General features: G+C 47.4%; 1 protein-coding gene across 1 annotated transcript; it reads right to left on the bottom strand.

The window, feature by feature from the left end:
- Positions 1-1054: 1054 nt before the first annotated feature.
- Positions 1055-15729, bottom strand: LOC128714103 (uncharacterized). Its single transcript, XM_053808979.1, has 4 exons — positions 15210-15729; positions 2428-4237; positions 1926-2288; positions 1055-1859 (listed from the first exon to the last, which is right to left on the bottom strand). Exons 1-4 carry the CDS (start codon positions 15670-15672, stop codon positions 1061-1063), a joined length of 3435 nt encoding a protein of 1144 aa, XP_053664954.1. The 5' UTR covers positions 15673-15729; the 3' UTR covers positions 1055-1060.
- Positions 15730-18425: the final 2696 nt, after the last annotated feature.

Raw genomic sequence — 18425 nt, 5'->3', positions numbered from 1 at the left:
TTTAAAAAAGCAAGACAACAATAAATATACTACTCTAGATCTAGATGCGATTCATGGTGTTTCGGTATCATCCAGAAAGGGTCGTCTAGTACTTCTGGACGTTACGTTAACGTTAAATTTACGTTAAATTCAGTTCACGTTAAATTCACGAAGAATCTCTTGATGATCTCAATTTTATCATACTTACAAGCTATTAAAGCGGCTCCAGATTCATCAACAAGAAGAATATCTTGAAAGACAACTATGGTTATGGTAGATAACTATCTTGTTCAGTGGTAGATCTGGATAAGGGACTTGGGAGGTCTTAAATCAAAGGAAATTGGCGATTGGCGAGGAAACCCGTCTATAGCCTTAATCAACGATTAGTCCTGGTACGTGCAGATATGAACGCGAGGTGTCGGAACCTAATGGAAATGATTAAATTCTGGACATAGTTTCCACTTCAGTTTCAGTTCCTTCAAGTAGAAGTTCATGTGGACCGTATGCAAAAATTTCAAGTAGTGAATCGACCTGTGACATTCTTGTGAGCTGATGTCTTAGTCTAATTCAAAACAGTCAGATGATCGTACTTCAATCAAAATTTCGGCGTTTTTGTTTCAATTGTAGCCATCTTCACTAAACCAAGAACTCACCTGTGTTATCTTGTTTACAACATTTTACACAGGACTCGAATTTGTCAGGTTTGTGATAGAGTAAGTAATACAACACATCTGTGTAGGATATTTCAGTTCATATTTTAATTACATTCATTACCACATACATATAGACGCCTTAACTTACGCCGCATACAAAGTACTAACTCTACACATACCACACTAGACAGCACTGCTGCTCCCCAATTGTGTCGGTGGTTAGTCAGCTATGAAGGAGGATCCAGTGCATGATATTCGCACTGCTATCCACTGTGCTAACAACACCACGCGCTTTAACTTACCCGCAGTCTACTAAGTAGAACCCTGATCTGTCCTAACGCAACAAAGGTTTTCTGCTGTACAATCACCTTTGCACACGGTCTGTCCTACCAGCTAATAAGTCTTGCTAAAAACTCTTCCCACCCGGCTCAGCACGCATTCGCATCGATGTCCATCGACCGATGGGTGGATTTGTTACGCCGGCACAGCTGCAGCACAATCTCACCAGTTTTGATGCTCTTGAACAGCTTCACCGCCTCCAGATGGGTGAGATCGTGGCAAACCTGCCCATTTACTGCGAGCACCTCATCACCGGCCCGCAATCGACCGTCCTCAGCTGCCTGGCCGGTCGGTAGGATACTCTTGATGAAGATGCCAAGCGCACCCCGTGGACTATCGCGGCCTCCGACAATAGTGAAACCGAGCGACTTCTTGCCCGGGCCCTTCTCGAACGCGACCGTATGGAACGAGCACAGAGCGGACGATTTCGGACGTCTCGGCAGGGTGCAAAAGTTACTGGCGGTAGATTTGTCCAGTTCGAGCGAACTGGTACCGCTGCTCGTTTCCGCATCATCTGAGGTGGATGCGTGCAGTTCCAGCTTTTCGTCGTCGCACAGGTTCATCGTACTGCGGGCCGTTGTGACGAGTGGTGGAGTTTGTGGAAGATTGTTGGACTGCTTGCCAACAAGCGATCGGCGGACGACTTTCGAGGACGTGTTGGATGGTTGCGTGGGGGTAACGTTTTTGGTGAACGAACGACGCTTGGCGCAGTCGAGCGAGGGTGGCTGCGAGTCCACTTCCGTGCCGGGGATACCATCGCAGGTTACGACAGTGCTTAAGGAAGGTGGCTGAGACTGTTGGGACTGTTGCTGCTGTTTGTAAACCATCGAGAGTGGCTGCTTCGAACGCCGGGGAGTTCCGAGCGTGTTGTACTTGTTACCGTCGATTCTAAAAGAGGAAAGATAGTGTGGTTAGCCGTCTATTTGCATCAGTTCCGTGGAGGTGCATACGTACTTGATAGCAATCGACGTGTAGTTGGTAGTGTCCTGCTCGGAACCTGTCTCGCTTCCACTGTGATCCGGTCGTTCATCTTCCAAGTACGAGTCGAGCGATATCTTGCGGCTATTGCGGAACAACCGTCTATTAACGGACGGTGGTCTTTGCTGCTGCTGTTGGTGCTGATGGTGGTGGTCGTCGTCGTCTTGGTGATCGATGCCATTTGCCCTGCTGCGACAAATGACAAGATCGATGCTAGTGCGGCCAGTACCGCGTCGTGCACAACTATTGAGCAACTCCTGCACCTGACGCATCGACAAACCACGCAGTCGCTTCCCGAGGATGTTGACAATTTCATCGTTCGGCTTAATCGAACCTTCCCTGTTGGGGTGCACCCGTAACGAACCAAACAATATAAGAATGTCATTAGTGGTTAGTGGTCACTTGCGACGGGTTTCTCTAGGTGACCTATCGAACCGGTTTCAAAGCCAAAAATCAATGTTCGACAATGGCGCCTTACCTGCAAACAAGTCCTCCGGGCAAAACGTGGGCTACCTTGTAGCGATTGCTGACCTCACCCTCCGTGGTGGCAATCGGGGTGATGATAATACCCAAACCACTTCCATCTTCTGTACCCGTTTCTGCCTCCAATTCCACCGGTTCGTCCAACCGTATAGTGACCAGCTTAAACTCCTGCGACTCTGCCACACTACCGTTCAGCACCTTGGTCGGTATGTTCGGTATTCTGGCACCCTGTTCGTGAAACACATCGTCCGTCTCGAGGATGGAGGAGGCACCGGATTCGTTCACGAGAATACCCGAATCGCCATCCTCTGCATCCGTGTGACCGGTACTACCACCGATCGCGATCACTGTTCCACCACTAACCAGCAGCTCCGTATCGAGATCATCGATCGGATGCTGTTGCTTGACCGGTGGGACTGTGTCCGGTTGCTTCTCCACATCCTCGTAGACATCGTCCCGCTGCTCTTTGGAAACGTTCTTCTGGAAATCGGCCAACCCGGGCAGCGCACCGTAGCTTACGCTTCGGCGGCTCGCTTCCGACAGCTTTCCCGTGGACTTCTTGAGTGACTTGGTAGCCGAAAGGTGGTAACCCTTCTGTCCACTCGTACCACCGCCACCGTTGTTGGTGGAGTAGATGCGCGAGAAGAGCTTCTGCGTGCGATCGGACATCGCGCGTATTTTGTTGGTAAAGTTGTCCTTCTTCTTTGGCGTCTTGAACGTGGACGAGTTGCTGGACGAGAGTTCACCGTTTGCGGTTTCCTGCTTGAGCGCCTCCAACCGCAACCGATACGCGGCCTCGATCGGGCCGAGTGTTGAGCGCATTTGCGCAAAGCCGTACGTTTCATCGTGATCGGCAGGATCCATCATGATCATGCTTGACTCCGTCGTTACTTCGTCGTTCTTTGGTAGTTCGCTAGCTGGACCACTCTGTGCCGCTGTCGCAGGCCCAAGTGCGTCACGCTCAGCTGCCACCGTTCGAGTGGTGGAGCGCTCCGTGCTCTGTGGGAATGATAAGCGTCGATCGGTAGGGGCTGCGGAATTAGGAGCACTGCTGCCCACATCGACGGTGATAGCGCGCTTCAGATGGTGTTGGTGGTTCCGTCTCGTATCAGACGTCGTCGTCGCTTGGGACGCTAATCGGTGCAGGGTGCTTTGTTGCAGTTGGGCTGCTGTGTCGGTTTGTGTCGCAGTCGCTTCTGACGCTATGCTGGATGTTGCGCGTGCGTCCGATGGCGTCACAGGTACGATAACGTCACCGGTAGAACCGAGAAAGATTAAATCGTCCACCGACTTGTAGAGCGGATGTCGCACTTTTTGCACTCGTAGCGTTGCACTGCTACCACCGACCACCGTTGTGGCACCATGCTTCCGATCTGGCTGTTCCTTGCCGTCCTCTTCCGTCGCCGTTCGCGTTTCGAGACTGATCGGCTGGTAGCAAGACAGGCGCGTGCTGCCGAGTGGATTCTTCTTCTCCCGGTACGGTATCGACCGTTGGCTGAGGGACGGGCTACGGCTCTCGATCGTATCGACAATATTGCCGATCGATCGGCTCAGTTGCAGTATTCGACGCGATACTGGCGTGGTCGTCGTCGTGGCGGGTGTGCATGGATGTGTGTGGCCGGTAGTGGGGGCCGGTGTGCTGCTGCCAGTTGTTGCTGCGTTCGCGATCGCTTGCTGCTTGTTTTTGATGCGTATCGGTGAAATGTAACGACCTTTCGGACGCTCGATAACCCGCCCTTCCTCGATGCTGTAGCAGTTGATGCCGGACGATCCGGTGCGCTTTGCCCAGTTGACGGGAGACAGATCTGCGGTGTCGAGTTTGGGAAGAAAGAACAGAGAGGAGAAAAGCACAACATCAGTAAGTATGTGTTTGTTTGTTTGTTTGGTTAATTAATCATCAAGGCAGTTTGCACTGGGAAAGAGGAATTTGAAAGCAAACTTGTTGCAACTGAACTGGTTCTGTATCGGAAGAGAAATGTCTCCTTGGTGCGGTGTTTCGCGGGGACGAAAATTAAAGCTCACGAAGTGAACAAACAATGACGTGAATAATAAATTATGCCTTTCGCGTTAAAAATGTCTCGATCCGGAGTGTATGGAGAAAACCGCTAGACCGTTTTCGTGCACCAGAATACGAAGTCGTGAATTTCGGACACCATGGCCCGCGACGGTAAAAACTTCCTCACCGGAACCGGAGTTACTGGAACCGTTTTCTTTTCGACCGCACACAAGGTCCACACCGTACGTGTACGACACAACACACCACGGCTAAAGGTGAAACAATAATAGTCTCGCCAAAAACAACACGTACATAACGCGCGATCCGTGTGCGTGCGTGTAAGCGCCAATGTGCGGTAGGCTTTCCAATTCGCGAGAACTACTTGCGCTCTACTTTGTTTGCCCCGGTTCTTGTTTTTTTTTTTAGCTGTTGCTTAACTCATGCAAAAGTGCATACGAAGCCATGTCACCGTTGTGTTTGCATGCCGGGCGAACGCCACGGCTCCGGCCCCAGTGAGGCACGACCCTGAACTCGTCGCGACATGTCTCACAACCCTTCGTGGAAGTGAGCGAGAATTTGTCAAAAATTTCTGACATGCCTTGTGCGAATTGGTGCTCCCCAGCCCAGGGATGGAGCGCTGGAGATGGGTTTTTGTGCCATAAAAAATCCCGGACGTTCTTCAGACACTTTTATAGTTCACAAGTCCCTTTCCCCGGTTACCTCCGGGCGATGCTCAGGAATGCTTTCAGTGATCCTCGACCAAACAGCGCAGTGATCCTCGAGACAGGCGGTGCACGGTATCGTTGCAGCTCACACTCGTTACGATCGTTACACGCGGTACTGAGAAACACCACCCCGAATGCGTACGGCAGACTAAAATCGTTTCGTCCAGTGACGGTCGGGCTCAGGCCTTCGCGAGCTCAACACAAAGCGGTGGAGCGATAATACGCAGAGACACACGGAGCGTGAGAGAGAAAGTGGCCGCGATGTGTGAAGGCAAAAAAAAGGCGCAGAGAGAAACAGAACGATAAGAGAGGCCCCAAACATTGAGTGATCTTCGGGCTCTACGGAATCAGCTGCGGACAACCGAGGGATGACGTAAACGCGGGAGTCATCCACTCGTTTGACAGCCTGGCCATTATGAAGGAAACGGATGCAATGGGAGAATTCCTGTACATGTTTAATATTCCCCCCGGGGGATGTGAAGCTAAATGTGATCATATTTGCCTTCTCGCTCCTGATCCTCATTGAAGTCTCCCCTCCACGAGGTGTGCGGTGATCTATCGATCTGCAGCGTCATGCGTACCACGACGTGCGACTACGTGGGGCTAGTTACTATTCCACAGCCACACCGTGTTGGACAAAATAAAAAGGTGGAGAGTCAACGACAACAATAAATTAGCATAAATATCCACCATGGCTCGATCAATTAACAGCTGCTGTCGCCGCGACTTCACTCACTGGGGGGTGCCAAATATATGAAATAAAAAAAAACCGAAGTCAAAGTGTCTACAACACACATTTTGCCTACTTTGCAGTTGGCAGACACATTGCTTTGCCACATCCTACAGCGGGTTTCGAAAGTCATCTCGATCGAAGCGTTAGCCACGGGCAAACAAGTGTGAAGTAAGTACAGGTGCAAATGTAAGGCAAACTAGTTATTTTTTTCGCAAAATTTGCAAACAATTCCTCAACATGTGTGTGACAGCCTGCAGACCGATGGAAGTGTCGCTAGAAATCAAACACTCGCCATGCCGGAGCTTTGCTAATTGCGTAAGCAAATGGTAAGAATAAGAATGGAAACGTGACCACTTAATTACGCACATACACCCATTTCTTTTGCTGCGGGAGGCAGACTTTGTGGCAGACACACAAGAGAATTGAAAATACTTCTAAATGGCCTCCACGGGAAACAGATGCGCCACTTATGGTGGGCACGTGTTGGGCGTGAGATAAGAACCCGCGCAATGTCCCCGCGGATGGAAGTTTCGAAAAAATGAGAACGTGCCTTCCGGGAACGGTCTTGAGAGACAGGTCAAGAAGGTCGTTCAATTGTGAGGTTTTGGTGTGGCGATAACAAACCAGAGCGGACAATGTTTCGTTGTGCTTGAACAATCGTAATTTATAGGACTTCTTGTGTCATACACAAGACGCCTTCCACAAAACAACGAGAAAACAAACGCATCAAATGAATGAAGCAAAGTGAGCGGAAGCTGAAATAAAATCGATGACTTTCTTCCAGCAAAAAATACGCAAGCAAAAACATACGAACACGCGACGGCTTTTTGGGGTGAAAGTGAAAACTGTTTATAAATATTAATGTCCATCTCTTGAGCACATTTCGTCAGTATCGCACATCGACCGTATCCGATGTCGTGTACACCCGTTCGGCAAACGATCAAATTCCGTCCACCCTCCATCCTTATTATATTATAAAACAGATCACAACAAATGAGTCATAATGTCAAGCGCAAAAGCACAAAAAATGATATGAAATTCGCGCACAAGTTGGCTTGCGCGAAAAAAAAAACAAAAGACACAAGGTCACGCTTAAACTTCCAGCCCGTGCGGGACAGTAAAATGGCAAAACAGTGGCCAATTAATATATTAAATTAATTATCTCCGCCGGTCGCCTCCGGCACCCATCTAAATCAATAAACAACTGCTAGAAAAGAAAGAGAGGATCGCAAATCCACCACGATCGGATTGGTGCATTGGTTGGTGGAACGTATAAATCCCTACAAAATTACACCCTGCCCGAAACAGCTCCCCACAATCACATTGCAGTTCCACAGTTGGGTAGGTTTTTCGCTATGATTGTTGTTTCCATTCCGCCCGGGTGAAAGGAAAATGCCAAATGGAATCGCGTCACACCCGTTCGTTGGTGGTGAAGATATCAATACAAACAAGTTGTTCTGCTCGACGAGCCGCGGCTCGGTGGAAAAGGAAATCGGAACCACTTGGGCTGGGATGCAATAAACGGGGAAGTGGATTTGACCTTATGGCAGGTTGCATGCCGTGCGCGACCCGGTGTTGCGAAAACCGGCGAGATAAAGCGTTCCCGCCGGACGTGCCAGATTGCCTACGGGGAAGGACGCATGACGCCTACACCGAAAACAGGGGGGCGAAGGAGATCAATCGATCGACGTTCCATCGGTGCATTTGTTCGTATGCCTCCAGGCAAAACGATGGCTGTAATGCGTACCATTTTACAATCGGTTCTGTGGGAGTTTTTCGAGGACAATTCGACCGGGGGGGAGCTTTAGGTTTTATGTCACAAGACTATACAATTCTCGTAACATTGTTTTCTTATTCCGATTGGTTTTCTCCCTTGTGCAGAGGAATCGGCATCTTCACCGGCAATTCGTGCAAGTGCTGGGTCGGTGGGATGGTGTGAAAGGGAAAGTAAATGCCGCGCCCGACATGTGGTCATGGTTTTTTTCCTCTTCATATCTATGGACTTCTCCGAGCATATGGCAATGGCAATGTGGTTCGACAAGAAACGAAACAGGTTAAAGCTTGAATGATATTTGCCCTCGCGAAAGGAAGCCTAATTGAGGTGGAAGAAGTTTCAGACCATTTTTTCAATATTGTAATTTTGAATCACACATTATTGGGCATAAATAAGGATTTTCCTCTTTTATGTAGGGAAATTCAGCATTCTTGCTGACATATAACATAATAAGAGCGGTGTTTGAATATTTTTTTACGTATTGTATATTTTGTTTTCGTTTATTCGATTACACATAAATAATACAAACCCTTCACGTTCCTCACTCGTAGGAAATTCCCAACCAACGCCCTTCGTGATATGGATCATTCCCAACAAAAAAAAACTCCTTAAAAAAACTTCTTACAAATGCTGCCCCTTTCTAGAGACCACAAACGTAAACCGCCAAAAACAGCCATGCCGCCTTTTTGGAGCCCTCTGATTAAGGCGATGCGATAATGGTGAAACGTGACGCAAGGAGCATAAAAACACGTCGCACAGCACCTCCAACCGACCTACACCGAAGAAATTGACCCGAGGCTCCACATAAAAACTCGTTTTCGCATCATCATGTTCATCGAACGCAGACCGTCGTTCTCTCCCGGTTGCGCATCGGGATCGTGCGACTGGGTCGTTTTTGCATGTGTTCCGTTTTTGCGCGCGCGCCTGTTGCTTATTCGCTATTTTTTTAGAGGTCACTGCGTCGTGTTACATAATGATGGTGCGGGGATGGAAGAGGGAATGGGGCAGGGGTTATTGGTGCTGGGAATCCCAATTCTCCGAGTGCCCCGGGTGGAAGGAGATTGATTAGTCAGAACACTTTCAGTAACTGGCTCTTGGCTGGGCCTAATTTGTTGTGGCAACATGACGAATGGATTACATCGCATCTCCCGAAATCCCCCGATCGGGATGGGTGATCTATTTCAAGCCTCACCCAAAATGTCGTGTTGGTTTGTAACAAATTTAATCCACGCGAGTGCATGTCGGTCAGTGACACCTGGAGATGGGTGTCCGCAAACCGAGACGCCGGCGTAGACCAACGAGGCGTTATGATTAATGGGAAATGATTGCACATTAGCAAAGTGTGCGATTCGCCCGAAATGTCTCACGGCTGCTTTTGTGAACGCTTGCAAGAAGCTATTCGCGAAGATTAATTAACAGCTGTCAACTTGAGTGAGAGTCACTACTGTGTTGCAGGGTGGGATCACCACTAAACATTCAACTACTTCCATAGCTTCACTGAATGGAGCGTTTTTTCTGAAGTTTTCTACAAACTCCTCATATGCTTTGAACAGTGTTGTCATGTTAAACCAAACGGCAAAAAGAATCACATTTCCCTAAACGGGTTAGATTTATGTTTGCTCCCTTCTCCGATGGCTGTGGGTCGTGGGCGGATGGCAACACGTCAGACCATTTCTAAGCGTGTGATGAGAAGTGTCCATATGCCGGATCGTCAACCTGCACGTCATACACACTTGCTTTCGGGTGGTGAAGAATGAAATAATTTATTGCTTGCTTTATTGTCCATCAAGCGCTAATGTGATGCTGCTGAGCGGATTTTATTCGCTTGTTTCTGGCAAACAGTGTACGAAGCGGTGGCATTCGAGTGGTTTGCTACATTTAATATGGCCGATACCAAATTGAGCTTGATCGTGGGGTGATGAATTAATATTAAGATTGTATGTTTGGAGTGATTTAGGTGTATCAAGATATTCGTAATATTTATTTAATCAATAATTGCTGTTAAGAAACACCAATGTATGAAATATTTGCATGAAGAACTCGTTAGATTCCTTCCATTGCTTTATGTTTCAGTGATAGACAAGAAGAGCGATAACAGGTAGTATAGCCGTGCATGACAGTCGGGGATTACCGGCACGATCATATGTGAGTTCAAATCTAAAAAAACCATCTGGATCTGATCTGATAGATATATTGTTGTGAATATCCATCGTCTAGATGGTGGAATAAAAGGAATATCCTCAGCAGATAAGAACAATTGCAATAAAATACCATTGCACATGGATATGTATTCCCGTTACATGCTTGCCCGTTATTGTAGAAAAGATTGCTCCAATTAAAGAAATTATAGCCAGATTTCTGTTCGCGTTCCAAACACGGCCACGCAGAACAGGTGCACGGCAGAATCTAGCTGCAATTGATATTAAGAGCGGTTTACAGAGCGAGAACAGCCTTGATAATTACAACCGGTTATTGTACATATCCCCTGGATGTCACCTGGAAGGCAAAAACACAAACCGATGTGTGGACATCTTCGCTTCAAACATATCAAAACTTTGTACTTGCATGGCCACAGAATCCTCTCGTGACGGGGGGGAAGAAGCAATCCGCATTCGTTCCAATAAAACTGGTAGTGGAATTTCTCAAGAAATTGCGATCCTCACCGTTTTTTTTTTTGTTGTTGTTGCGAACACCACCAACTCATCCCCCGTCTGATGCGCCCAACGATGGCGACATCAACGATGAGCACGTGAGTTATTAGCATCTGTCAGTGGGAAAACGCAAACGAATTACGACAGGAAATGGGGCCTTTTATGATTTTTCTTCTATTGCTTGGCGAGATATGTTGACAAATGTGGTGGGATTATTTATATACAATTTATTCCCGGGTGGCATCCGGATGGCAACTGGCGTTTAGGGTCTGGGGAAGGCGCCACTGAACTACAGGAAATGTTTCTTCATGTAGCGTTGGTATTCTCCATCAGGTAAAATGCTATTACCCACAACGGTAGAAGATTGTTGCGGCTCGTTCGAGATCGAATTCTCTTCGTGGATTGCTGTAGTTTCGTAACCGTTTTGGACTAATCGAAGGCCACAGAGCTACCATTCCGCACGGTCATTACACTCCGCTTAGTTCACCAAGCGGTCAGTTCTGGCCGCCATAATTGTGGCTTCCTTCCAAATTTGCATTCTTCACATGATGTACACGATCCGGTACGGCACCTTAGGACGGTTCCAAGGTGACTGGACATCATCGTGTGCTGTACGTGCAGGAATTCGCTGAACCACGCTGGTGCATCCTTTCATGCGGCGTTCGCGCAGTTGCACTAATGATTATGATTACCCTTTTTTGTACGGCGAGGTAACGATTAGGCAACCGCTGCGGCATTATGAACCCCGTTGCCATGGCTCCCAGAAGAGTGGTTCCCAATGCAAAGGTTCAAAATCTAAGAAGCGATGGGTGCAAGCAATTTTGCAACCAAACGAGATCGCGAAATAAAGCGGCGTGATTTGCTGCGAAGCGTGTAACGATCTCATGTATTGTTCTTGATCAGGGTAGTTTGTTAGTTAGTTTGACGTTTCTGTGACGTATGAAATATTGGACTTTTTTTGGGGAGAAGACGAACATAATTGCACCCCAAAATTATGATGATCTTCATAGCTCTGTAGCTTATGAAATGGACCGTAGCTAGGATTAGTCTCGATACCTTGCAGCTTGAGCGCAATTACCGCTTGTTAGCGGATCAATTCAAGCTCTGCTGGTGAATTGATAGATGAACCGTGGGTCAAACTTAGGCCAACCGGTACAATACATCCACCAAAATCCGCTAGATGTTCGCTCTCTAATTAAAGCACTTATCGTGTTACGGTCCGTTTTTGGGCGAGTATGTTAACCAGCGAAGAGAACGTCTAGTGCAGTCTTCCGATACAGACGGCAAGCGCAGCTAGATCCACGTATCGGTCAGCTGGACACAGGTCATCATCATTACTAATGCACATTCTTACCCCTTCTGCAAGAAACTTCCGAAACGAATCGGATTTACGGCATCGGCACACCCTACAACAACAACCGCTCTACCTCCCACTTCTACTAGCGGCTCTGATGGTTTGATCGGTCATTACAAGCTGTAATAGGTGCACAACCTAGCCTGACCCACATTGTACGACCGAATGAAGAGGCTTTACTTCCTTCCTGCGCAAACATACATTCGCTGCGGCTTATTTTCTTTCGTCGCCCATGGAGGGAAAGCAGCAATGCCGCTGGTGGAATGCTTCTAAACAGGAACAGAGCATTCCGTTTCCTGCTTTACACGCCCACGCCTGCCCGTGGTCGGATGTTAACGGTGTCCCGATGCAGAGATTTCTTATTGCATGCGGGACATACCGAACCACAAGAGGGTTTTTTTTCAGTATGCGAGGTTAGTTGTACGTGCCCAGTTTCAATTACTAGCTGGCGAGTATTTTATTCCAAGGAAGGGCAGCTGCTTCGGTCGGCTAAATCGTTTGAATTGGAACCAATTTTCCTCGCAAAAGGGTGCATTTCACCTTTTTCACCTTGTTCTCCCAAGTATTACCGCTTTTCTTTTTGCCGCTGGTAGGGTCAACCGATCAATTTCATGAGTGCATTTAGGTGGAATTGAGATCACACGATCGCTAAGGTAGATGGAACATTCTGCTCCAAAACCCATGGTAAATACTTCTTTTCTGAAGGGTAAAAATCACTTATCACACGGCTCGCACGGGGGACCGGCAGGTCAACACAAGGGTAGGAAGTGTTTTACACTTTCCTGTCGAATTTCTAGAGCAGGGCGTGCTGGGCGCCCCACGTAAATGGAAAACGATTCAATCCGGACGCGGTTCAGTAGGTTAATGGGCGGTCGTGGAAACGTGCAACGTTCATCCCTCACAGCATCCATCCCTTCGGTGAGCAAATTGAATTAATAAGGTTAAACCATTTCAGTGCACTTCGATGATGAACGCTACCCAGTTAAAAGCTGTTATTTGTGCAGTTGTACACTCCCGAAACGGATCCACACATCGTGGGTCAAGTGTTTTCCGGTACTCCCCAAATTTCCAAACACTTTCCCTTGAAATAGGGGGAATTTGGAGTGTTGGCTCCCCGAAAATTGAAACATTTTTGGGGCAAAACACACACACACGATGGTTACTAAATAGCTCATTTGCATTTCTCCATCAATCGCTGCTTATCGAGCGGTCTGCTTGTGGCAGAGCTATCAGTGACTTATTGGTTGCAGCATCAGCAAATTGGTTGCATCATCTTCAAGGGGGAAGCAGATAAAAAGACTTAAGTTTGGAAGATCGGTGCAATAAAGCACGGAATTGATTATATATTAATCACTTCCAAAAACCAGACAATATTGACCATATTGAAAACTGTAGTAGATAATACTGGCAGGTGACTTGAGAAATGGGATAAATCGATGGCCAGATCTACGACATCCATTTGCATCTCCAAATTAGTTGTGTTTTTGTTGTATTGTTCCCGCATGCATCTGGTTGAATTGTTGAAAATGTATCCAATTATTGGGATTGCATACTTTCTGGGGTTACGAACCAAAGACATTTCGGTAATTACAGGCAAAATCGATGTCGCCATTGCAGATGAGATTCCGCATTAACAATTTGCTTCGTCAAGTGTGTGTCTTACACTGAATTACACTCAACTGGGCTGGAATTGCTTCCCAATTTCGGTACATTGACTCTCTTCAAACTCAAAACTCCCCACAAACGTGACCCACTGGACCGGTGGACATGTCTGCAGAACAGCAGCAAACAATAACACCCATTAAATAGGGCGCTTGTTGTTTGCTTTTGTTTTGAAATCGTTTTTGTTTCATTCGCTTGTTTGTTCGGTTTGTTTAGTCCTCACTTTCCGGGTACTTCGTGGAGTATGCTAAAGCCAGAGACCAGGGTTTCGGTGTAAAATATGCACACCCGGTGAAGCCTAAGGTCCAATCTTGCATGACAATGACAATGACCGGCGATGCATGGGTCTTGGATCGTTCAGTGCCACCAAGAGTTTCACTTGCTTGGTACACATTAGGTCCGGTGCATTCACATCATCGTGTGATTTATGACGTTCATCATTCTCCAGCGCTACATTGTCGCTCCGGTTCCGTGAAGTTCCTGTTCCACTTTCCACAACTGTGGAAAGTGGAGTACCGGAGTAAGTCACCAAATTTCGGCGCCTTACTCAACCGGAGCTGGATTCTTAACTTTAGTTAGCACATTTTTTCTGGACCAACTTTATACAGTAAAGAGAAGCAACCATCTTTATCGTCACCTGAGCCACTTCGATCTTGAACTTCCCGGTGCGTACACTTGTCACATAATTCATAAAGCGCGCTTCCAGTTCTTCATAAATTTGACTATTTTATGAGAGTTTTATGCGACACCGTGCTCGAAATGACACACCTCACATAGCGACGAGTCGTAGGAGGTGGCTGTTCTGTTCGCCACTTCACCAAATTATGCAAACATCTTCCGCCAGAACGCAAACAGCCCACGGTGCGAACGATCGCGCTACAAAACGGATGATCTTCCTACAGTAATGGGCACGCGCGAGCCGTATCAATACCGCCGGGCGAAAGCAATTAAGCGAACAAGTTCAACCATTTCGGATGCGATCGCGAATCTGCTGCCTGGTGCGTAAATGAAGGAATCAAGTCATGTGTCACGCCGGACGCGTGTACGGAAGATTAACGATGAAATATTGTGCACTTGTGCGAGGGTTCTGGGAAAGATCGCGGTATACGGGATGCTACACTCCCGGTGTGATCGCTCCGGGAGGTCATTAGGATGATCAGTGGCGAGTTCTGGTGCGAGGAACATGCAAGTCAGTGACCACGCGACGATAAACCTCCACGGTAACGTAATAATTAGCGGCCAGAGGGTATTAGTCTATTTTTAAATTGTACACCACTATAAGTATCATCTGTACGTGTAAGTTAAATATTTCAATATAGTCATTCTGAAGTCTTCATTGGAAGTTTCTTATCGATGAAATACCTCTTTTTGACTGAATGAAATTCCACTGTGCAAAAAGGCCACCTACTGGAAGAAGCTAATTTAATATTATCGTGGACCATCCTCAACGCCGGACAGATGAAGATTGCGTTTTTCCTCAATCTAGCGTACGGTGTCTGTTGGACTCGGGCCGATGGCGTGCTGCCGTAATCCACACGAAACCTACCAGCAACACAGCTGTTGAACGCGGTTCGAACGTACTCTTCATGCTACGAGTTTCCGATTTCAACCCATCTGAAGGAAGCCGAAGGCACAGTTTGAAGCAGTGCTCGAGCGTCCACTGGAAACATTGGAAGAGTTGCGTGTGAACAACACCCGTGAGCGATCCAGTAACGCATTCGATTGTTTCCGATCGTTAAGCTGTCAACGAGCCCAAAGGCTATGGTAGATTTTCGGTACCGCCAAAATGGTTCACTTCCTGTTGGACCTTTCGAGAAGGATTTTGTGGCCAAAAATATCCCAAACGAACGGATATTTGCATCTTGCAGTGTTGAAGACTTACCTATACGGGATTTCCTTGGCGTTGTGGCAGTTCCGGACTGAAGTATTTTACATCCGCCACCACCACCACCATTGCTGCCACTGCTACACTTGCTGTCACTGGTGTAGGAAAACGGAGAGCTGCTGGAGGTACACGAGCTGGACGAGTTGGTGGTCGACGGAGAGGATCCACTCGAACCGGACGAACCGGACGTGGTGGAAGCACTGGACGGGGAGTTGGATAACCCAACAGCCGGTACCAGCAGCTCCTCGTGCCCATCACCGGCTGGGTTCATCCCAAAAACTCCACCCCCATCGCCCGCACTTCTTCGCCGGATCGTTGCCCCGGTGGGGCGATCGTGATCGTGAAGGAGCAACAGCCCGGACGGTTCATTACCGCCGTAGACATTCCCGGACTCGGAGTGTCGCAGCGGGGACAGGCTGAGCAGTTTCGGCGACTCGGTCGATCGTTTAAACCATCTCATCGTGCCGGCCAATTATCGCATCGGGTCCGGGCAAGTGTTTGTCGTTAGCGTTGCGGCGGCGGCCGGTCGATAAACTCTGCGAGAAAGAATTTGCAACGAAGGAAACATTTAGAAAGGTGGACGAAATTAGACGAAAGGGAATGGAAATGAAAATGTTTCACCCCACGACATCGAGGAGCGCAGTGAAGAAGTTTAATTGAATTCATCTTTATAGGCACAATAAAAAGCGTATCTTTAAGCGATCGTTACACTGCGACATCACTTGCATCAGGCTTCAGGCAGCGGCCTCTGGGGGAGTCCTTCATGTGGTGATTGTCCCCCGATAGGCAGCCTTTGCTGTTAATGACAGCAGCACACACAAACATCCTTTGGTGCAAGTGAACGCGCACATTGAACCTGTGATTACCGTCCGCTCACCATAATTGACGTCGTAGTCAGTCTGCTTTACCGGTAAGTTGTTGTTGCTCTTCCAGCGGGACGCACCCCGTGGCGGATGGTTTACTATTTTCTGCTAAAACAAACGCCCGACATTACGCACCGCAACAAAAAGCCCGCATCAACAAGAAGGAAAAATGTGTCGTACCAAGCAGTTCTCGATGTTTATGCTACTGGGAAAGAACAAAGCGGCAACGCCGAACTAGTCACGTATAAAGAAACTGCGCAAAAAGAATGGCAAACTACCTCCGATGCACCTGACCGTTTGACGATGCAATGAAGAAGGTCCCAACGGCCCCGTGGAGGCTATCGGATCGGATTGGATGGATTTATTTCCACAACTCCCGCAAACAAGACCCGATCGCAACACACAACGGGATCATCACGGGAACTCTCGGTTCCAGCACGAATGTCAACATAATGGTGCCTTTTCTAGCCATCGCAAATGGGCTGCCATTGGTAGCGGGGAGTAATAAAACACCGTTGGACATTACGGTGCAATTAGTACGCGTTGGACGGTGTACCGGCGCAGCGGTCACTCATCAGTGTCAGTGCACGGGGTTGATCAAGTTGCAGCAGGTGGTGATTTATTGTTGCAACTGACATTCGTGACGCTGTTGATTGGAGGTTAAGGTGGAGTGCGAAATGTAGTTGCACCATTTAGTACAATTAGCTGAAGATGGTACAGTAACGACTTTGGTTAATTAATGACAAGCCGTTAACGACATCAGAAGCGTAAGAAATCACCTGGATCTTGAAATGGTTGCTTGTTTTTAGGTGCTTGAAGAAGATGGCGAACAATTTGTTTGTGCTTTTAAAGGTGTTATGAATTCGCGATGGGTTTTGTGTAATGAACGTAGAACAAACCAGGTATTTGCGTTCTTTGAGATGCTGCACATATTCTAATTGTTAAAAGGGTAAATGGGTTTTAAGATATCACAGGCAAGTGATTGTTGCATAAAAAATATGCAATCAGAATACTGCTGATTATGCATGTTGATTCCTTTGCTGCCTTCAATTCAATTATTAACATCAACAACACCCAAATAAATCATATAACAATTGAAACATTATCAAAAACATTGAAAAGTTTTCACCGTGCCAATTAAAATGTTCGGATATTTTATATCACGCAAAGAAATCTGACAAACGGATACGAAAGATGAGCGATCGGTGCACGTTCCTTTGTGGGTTCCACATCGATCTCCCTCGTTTGACAGGCGTCGAATTATGGGCTCAACTGCCGCGACATCTTCCCCGGCATGGCGGGAAAAATGGCGGCACAACCATTTCGCCTAATGGGTTCCACACATTCGGTCACGGACAAATAAGATTTATTGCACAGTGAATGTCCTTTCACAGGTATCGCCCACGCCAGAGTTCCTACCAGTGGAAGGGAAAGGATGCTATCTGGCGAACGGGATCTTGGCGAGAATTTTAATGAAGAACGTACAACACACAGCATTGGCCAATGTTTTACATCCGCTTTTGTTTAAATAGTGATTCAAACCGGCAAGCGCTGGAGCGCGGGATGAAGTTAAATGAAAAGCCAGGTACATGTGAAACGACACCCATAAAGTAATGTTGTTTATTAATCAACTGGTGAAATAGTACCCATAAATAATCGCACCAACTATCGGCCGGATCGATCGTTAAGGTGGGGACGAAGATTGCACTTGTACCTTCGGCATGCTAAAAGCATTTCTCTTCCGAGGGTGTGATGGGGAGTACTTTGCGAGCCTTACGACAACAAAACACCAAAACACACCCGGATTAAGTTCTTGAGACTCGGTAGTCTTCTGTGCACCGTTGACAGCGCGAATGGATGATCGAGTGAGTCTGTCAACGGCCGGTTGGGAAGGTTGATCGGTGCCGGGATGAGGTGAATGTTTAACACGCGTCCAAACAAGTTTTACACCACTCATTCTCGGTGCTTTCATGTTGGGCAGGATGATTCCTGTATGCTATAAAAATTTATATCATTTAGGAAAAAAAGAAACAGCGAACCAGCATCAGCCTCATGATTCACGAGAACCATCCAAAACCTGGCGAACGTTAGAAACCAACCGGAAATGAATCGGATTACGCAGAATGAAACACACACAAACCGATCTTAACGATTTTTCTTCCAGCTCTGCAGCAATGTGTAAAAGCGTTGCCTTTCCCAAACGACGAGCAAATCTCTTAAAAGCCATAAAACAGGTAACTTGTTAAGACACTTAGAACCATCAGCTCGGGAGCCTCGGGGCGGAATGACAAAACCGGAAAACGATTTCGGTGCGTTGGTGGCGGATGCAATGGATGCACTTTTGCTTTGG

Source organism: Anopheles marshallii, chromosome 3 (assembly GCF_943734725.1).
Source record: "Anopheles marshallii chromosome 3, idAnoMarsDA_429_01, whole genome shotgun sequence".
Taxonomy (NCBI): domain Eukaryota; kingdom Metazoa; phylum Arthropoda; class Insecta; order Diptera; family Culicidae; genus Anopheles; species Anopheles marshallii.
This window is presented reverse-complemented; position numbering and strand designations above follow the sequence as displayed.

What these genes read in the sequence shown, in the direction of transcription:
- LOC128714103 (XM_053808979.1), bottom strand. Translation starts at nt 15,672, where the DNA reads ATGAGATGGTTTAAACGATCGACCGAGTCGCCGAAACTGCTCAGCCTG. An exon ending in CCCGGAGGACTTGTTTGCAG is followed by an intron (nt 2,289 to 2,427) that starts GTAAGGCGCCAT and finishes GCACCCCAACAG; the next exon opens with GGAAGGTTCGATTAAGCCGA. An exon ending in TACACGTCGATTGCTATCAA is followed by an intron (nt 1,860 to 1,925) that starts GTACGTATGCAC and finishes TTCCTCTTTTAG; the next exon opens with AATCGACGGTAACAAGTACA.